Source organism: Convolutriloba macropyga, chromosome 14 (assembly GCF_964194025.1).
Source record: "Convolutriloba macropyga chromosome 14, txConMacr16.3, whole genome shotgun sequence".
Taxonomy (NCBI): Eukaryota; Metazoa; Xenacoelomorpha; order Acoela; family Convolutidae; genus Convolutriloba; species Convolutriloba macropyga.
In genome coordinates, this window is record NC_134481.1 from 31,271,328 (window position 1) to 31,277,613 (window position 6,286).

General features: G+C 34.9%; 1 protein-coding gene across 1 annotated transcript in view; it reads right to left on the reverse strand.

Annotated features, from left to right (window-relative positions):
• The window catches only part of LOC142353313 (uncharacterized), a 6,338-nt gene extending 2,002 nt beyond the window's left edge, over positions 1-4,336 (reverse strand). Inside the window, exons 1-3 of the mRNA XM_075405545.1 lie at positions 4,214-4,336; positions 3,683-4,069; positions 3,010-3,181 (exon numbers count right to left, since the gene is read on the reverse strand). Coding sequence (XP_075261660.1) covers positions 3,010-3,181; positions 3,683-3,976 — 466 coding nt within the window. The 5' untranslated portion in view covers positions 3,977-4,069; positions 4,214-4,336. The remainder of the gene's footprint in view (positions 1-3,009; positions 3,182-3,682; positions 4,070-4,213) is intronic.
• Between the last annotated feature and the right edge of the window lie 1,950 nt (positions 4,337-6,286).

The following is a 6,286-nucleotide window of genomic DNA, read 5'->3' on the forward strand; positions in this document are numbered from 1 at the left end:
CTAGCAAAACTTCTATTAGCAATACTGTATTGAAAGTAATCCAGCGAGGCCTTTATTGGCGACGTGCTGGCGCCATTTACACCTCCAATGGGAGTTTTCGTTTTGTATAGGAGTTCATCACTTCACTGGACAATTAGTCATATTCCCAAAGTACCCCTGGCTCTAACTTCCTTCGTTTTTCTACTAACCTCAAGAATTTTATTTAGCGAATCATTTGCTGTATTAGAATTAACACAGAAAGAAAAGATATGATTGACTTTGTTTTTCTCAGCAAATTAGTTTGCATTTTGTTACTATGCGGGTTACGCAATCGGCTCTCGGAGTTGAGTCGCAGAGCATTGCAGTGCTGAACCAGTATAACTAAATAGTAAAAACTTAACACAGTTCTCAGACATTGCATCTCAAGAATATATTTGATTTTCTTATGCGCATTTTTTTAGTCATTATTCTTACATTGAACTCTTTGCCTCGACCCTGCCTGAGTCTATCCCGAAAAATCAGAAAAATACTTATACACTGAAAGAAAGAATGAGCATCAAAATGATGATATACTTTTGTAGCTTATAACTTGTGAAAACTGCTGTGGTATACAAGCTCTTTATACTTGAGCTAGCTTAAATTTAATTGCTGCAAAGCCCTTTTAGCTCAGGTGTTACTGCTTGCTGTAAAACAAAAATTTCACGAGTACCTAAGTGGAATTCCAAACCGCGTGTAAAACAAACCTTTTAACAGGCGTTGGTTTGGACATAATATTTTTATGTTTTAAATTTTACTCAAAATTGAAGACTAACCAGTGTAAATTGGGTTATAATCATATTGATTCAGCGCTAGTATGTTCTGCTAAAAAAGCTCTGGGTCATTTGTAAAGACGGTAAGCATACAATTAGTCACGCTGAGTACTGTTTACAAACAGCAGATATTACAATTTTCTTCACCATTTTTGCGATTCGAAGACTAGTTTTCAAACGTCTCAGAATCCATGTAAATTAAAAAACGTTTCTCGCTCACTTTAAAACTATTTTAAAACTCAAAAATTTTCTGTAGCAAATTGCAAGTATCTCAAGTATGAGAGTCAAAAGTAAAGAAAGTAACTAATTCAAAGTTACAGTAACATCTTCAGAGCAAAACCATGAGGGTTATTGTATCAGTATCAAAGAAATACGGAAAAAAAGTATTCGGCTGATTTTGTGATATACTCCTTGTGTTTTAATATCAATTAATGTTGAAAAGTGTCTTATCTTTGTAAGCCATGTATACTAAATATTTTAAATTTAAAATTATCCAACAAAATTGAAAAAAAAAATTTTACAATGCAAGATTTTCAAAAAAATTTCTCTTTAATTTATTTTGTTTACGTAGGTCTAGAAAAAAATCCAAACTCACTGTTCACAAAAACAGAGGCTGGTTTTGTCGGACTGCTAAACAAAAACTCAATAACTTTTCAAATTTCAATCTATGTTCTCAAAAAACAGTGACCAGCTATCTTTATTGGGCAAAAAAAATAATATTTCATGGACACAACGGCCAAAATTACAATTTGCAATTTCCAGTTCGTTGTTGCCTTATTTTGGAAAAACATTTTCAAAAGCATGAAAACTTGGCTAAAAACAAAACAATTGATTAGTTCAATTTCTGACCCGATTAAAGACCAGAAGTTCAAGAGAAATATGTAGAGTAGTTTCTAAAAATTCATATTCATTTTTTTAGATATAACTGCATATTTGAAAAGTTTGTCACATTTTTTACTACGCATGATATTAGGCAAGCGTGGACAACAATTACAAGATATCCTCACTCGTGTCCACACTCATAGTCTGTTGTCCATGTGTCACTATTTTCTAGGGTTTCATTATCTACAGTAATTTCAATTGAACCGAGGTGAAAAAATACTAACTGTGAATTATGATGACAATTAGCATTTTTGACAAATAACCATATCGCGGTTCAGAAGATCAATTAAATCTTTGAGTTGAATCTCACATAATTAATAGTGAAATGAGTAAGGCTGATTAAATTATCAAAAATGTAGACATCGATTACAGTTAACCGCAAATACGAGTGGCATTTCTTGTATTTTCCGCCACTTATGTTCAAGACTAACTTAATCAATTTGTCATCATTCATAAAAAAAGACGCAAAGTAAAAATTGTCAGTAGTGTCCACGAAATTCAAATCAATATCAAAAACAGCAAAACGCACTTTTGCTTTTTTTATGATCCTAGCCAAAACCTTGACTTCTGAAAAGAACAGATCGATTTTATTAATGAGAGGACCGTCTTCAGCCAAATGCCCGAGTTGACCCTTCTTTGAAACCATAAAAAGACCATAAATGGTTCTTGGAAAACATTTGTAAAACTATATATGGCTCCATCCACGAAGGGCCAAAATTTCTTGTATGTTCTTGCTATGGTTTCCAAGAACGATAAAAGCTTGTGGTTTCAGTGTTTTATGGCACAAAAATGTTTTATGATCTTGGATGGGCCATAAAGGTCGATGGTCTTGGATATGGCATCCAAGACACCAAAGAAAATTTTGTTGTTGAAGGAAAATGACAACTACGATGTATTCGTTGCTCTAAGTGATCCAAAAAACGTCATTTGAGATCGCCTTTGATTTTTGTATGCTCTTATGTATGGTATCATGGAAGCCATACAACCATACATGTCTTACGTATGGTTTCCAGGAAACATTTATGGTGGTCAACCCGTGTCTGAGCTAGAGAAATTTGCAGCAACTTTTTTTACTTACTACTTGTCTTCGATTTTGACTCCACAATTAACTGGGTCACCAATTTATGCTCAATTTTTAAAACACCGTCCTTGGTGCATGCGAACTGAATATCAACATTTTCGTATTTTAGTATTTTAATATCAGTATTTTCAATAAGCTTTCCATATAGTTGAATATTGACTAAGATGATAAGCGTTCGGCGCTGTAAACTTCAACTTATGAACTCTATAAAGAAGCTTTTGAAATTTTTTGAAGAAACGAGAAAAAAATAGAGCTCACCTTTTCGTGAGATTGTTAGAGAGCCTTTGAGGACAACAATGCATTTATAGTAGAGGCAAATGGATATGAAAATGGTGGGAAGATGAACTGCTGGAAATCTGCCCCAGTGTTCTATCCAATGAGATTCTCTGCGATAGCAATGGTAGCATGGATTACCGGACAATTCGTTGTACTAAAAAGCAAACGCCGAAAATATTATAAGACTAGGATCTATTTTTTTGTTTTGCGTATATAGTAACAGAAGTTCTAAAAGGCCGTTTTCAAGAATCATTCAATTGCTGTATTGAAATAATAAACGGACTTAAATTTTTGGATTACAAATTAGGTACGAGGGAAACAAGAGCAAGCTGCAAAATTACTCGTCTATATCACTATTAGATATTTCATGTAAAATGTTAACAATAGACTTTTAAATATCATATAATGTATTTTAAGTTTGACTATATTCGCGCACTTAGAAATCGATTTCCACTTCTGTATCTCAAAACGTTGTAAAGGTAAACTGTAAATTGTTTTGTACAGATTCTTTTTAATTGGTTGGTAAGTGATAGCTAATTCCTTTCAAAGTTTTTTCCAAAGTCTTGAAAGATCTTAGCAAAAAAGCGTCCATGTTCCTCCGTCTAGGGAAGAGCGCACGATATAAGTTATAAAGTGTACTGGAACTGATATCTACCTCTTTAACCACCCGGTAGCCATGTTGGAACAAAATGCCCCCACAAATGCCAAAAATGACAGCAATGAGGCCGCAGTAGACCAATTTGCGATTGCGTTTAGAAATAATATTTCCAGATCTCGTTGCTCTGCAGATCAGAAAATATCTCTCGATCGCCATGGCCAAAGTCAGAACAACTTGAGTCCAGTAGGGCGCGATGTCAGATACGATGTGAAAAAATTGGAAAAACATTGTGTGTTGAGGTTTTCCGAAAAGGTTTTGCGTGCTTGCAGTGTCGCTTATATAATCGTCCATACTTTGAAAGAGGAATGTTTTCAATATTTCATCGAAAATTTTTGAGGAAATGATTCTTCGTTATTTTATGATTGATAGTTTTACATACATATGCTGGTAATAGATATAAACGGTAATGGATCAAGGTGCATTGTTCATTTGCCACTTATAATGGTTTTCCTGCACTTATTACTATCTTACTATCGATAGTTCAATCTCTTATTAGGATATAAAAGCCATTATAGGAGCAAAATGGACAATAGTTTGTCCACGCATAGTTATGAAAATCTTTCTAAACAGGAAAAGAAAACAGCTCCAAATTTTTGAGTTACATGACCTATTTGGCTTTTCAGACCCATTAACTGAGAACAAACAGATTGCGATAGTCTGTCCCATAAAGTTGAAATAAGCGAACGTTCGAAAACGTCAAAAACAGGCAATTGAGCATCAATTTGCTCATTTGAATGTCTCCATTAAGTTTTCATTCATCAATTTTTTCTGCATGTTTTAAATTTGAACTTTGACCTTTGAACTCTAACCTGTGGCCTTTGAAACGTTCGCTTATTTTAACTTTTATGGGACACGCTATAAGTTTCACCATGAAGAAATTGCATTTGGCGGTGAACGCGTTAGAAAGCGCTTTTTCGGCATTCACCGCTTTGCCCGCAATTACTACTCAATTTCCAGTACCTTAGTTCCCTAAATGCTACAGGGCTTCCGGCCGCAATTTTTAAAACCGCATACATCGTTTTCACCGTAACTTTAAAAAAATTCAGTTATATCTTACGTTTTTTTTTGCGAAAATAACCACTAAAATCTCAACCTGTGTACTTAGGAGCCACAATTGCGTGTTATTTATTGCTGCATAGTGTTAGTGAAAGAGAGCACATTCTCACTGAAAAAAAGACCAAAGTGAAAGAGAGCACATTCTCACTGAAAAAAATACCAAAGTGAAAGAGAGCACATTCGGCCGCACAGATTGGTGTCTCAGACAAAAACTACTTCATAATACCAGCTGTGAGCGCGTACCTGTTTCGTGTGCTTGAATTTGGAAAATTCGGAAAATGGAATGAGCTTGGTCTGATTAGAGGTCTCATTGGACGACATCTTGTCAGAAGCGAACTTAGCGCACTGCAGTGAGTTCAAATAGGGTTAGATAATGACACAAGTCTGGTCATAGTTTGATTGAAACGGACGAACCTTTAATCATGAGTAGTTCCTTGAGAACGAAAATGTGATCAGAGTTGTTTTCAAGGGCAAAAACTCTGATCGAAGAAAACTACCCCGTGCACCGAATCCCGGAATTCCTTCCGGGAAACCCGGGAATCTTAGCGCATCTTATCTTTTCCCGGTAATCTTAGCGGGAAACCCGGGAGTCTTAACGTTTCCCGGTAATCTTGACGGGAAAACCGGGAGTCTTAACGTTTCCCGGTAATCTTGACGGGAAAATCACCGGGAGTCTTAACGTTTCCCGGTAGTCTTGACGGGAAAACCGGGAGTCTTAATGTTTCCCGGTAATCTTGGCAGGATCGCGGGAGTCCTAACTTTTCTCGACTATCCTTGCAGGAAATCTATATATAAGGATTTTTACTGTGAAACTTAACCCAAGATGAATTATCTCCTTTTGGTGAAAAAGAGGGGAACGTCGGGAATCTCGAAATTTTTACTTTGGGGGTAGAAAAATTGATTTAAAAATAAAAATTTTTGATTTTCGTTCTTATTTTGTCTCCTTTCAACAATTTCTCTTGCAATCAACAGACTATTTTCTTTTGAAATATCTCAAACAATAGATAAAAGTTGGTAAATTTATAAGCTCAAGGGTCTGGGTTGGGAAGTTGATTTTTTTGCTCCATCATATAGAAAATTTAATCTAAATACAAAAATTTTTGAATTTATATAAATTTTGTCTCATTTCAACACTTTCTCTTGCTCCCAAATTGTTCTTCGAAAAATGGCAAATATCAATTGAAAGTAGGCAAAAACAGGAGCTGAAAAACCTATGTTGGTGCTCGATTTTTTGCTCCATCATAAAGAAAATTTCATTCAAAAATAAAAATTTTCGATATTTGCTCTAACTTTGTCTCGTTTCTACACCTCCTCTTGCAACCAACTCATTTTTTTCTTTGAAATATCTCAAACATTATTTAAAACTAGGTAAAAGCATAAGCTCATAAGCCTAGTTTGGGGGGTCGATTTTTTTGCTCCATCACATAGAAAATTTGATTTAAATACAAAAATTTTCGGATTTTTTTTTTATAACTTTTGTCTCCTTTCAACACTTTCGCTTGCACCCAACTAATTTTTCTGGAAAATCTTAAACAGTAATTGAAA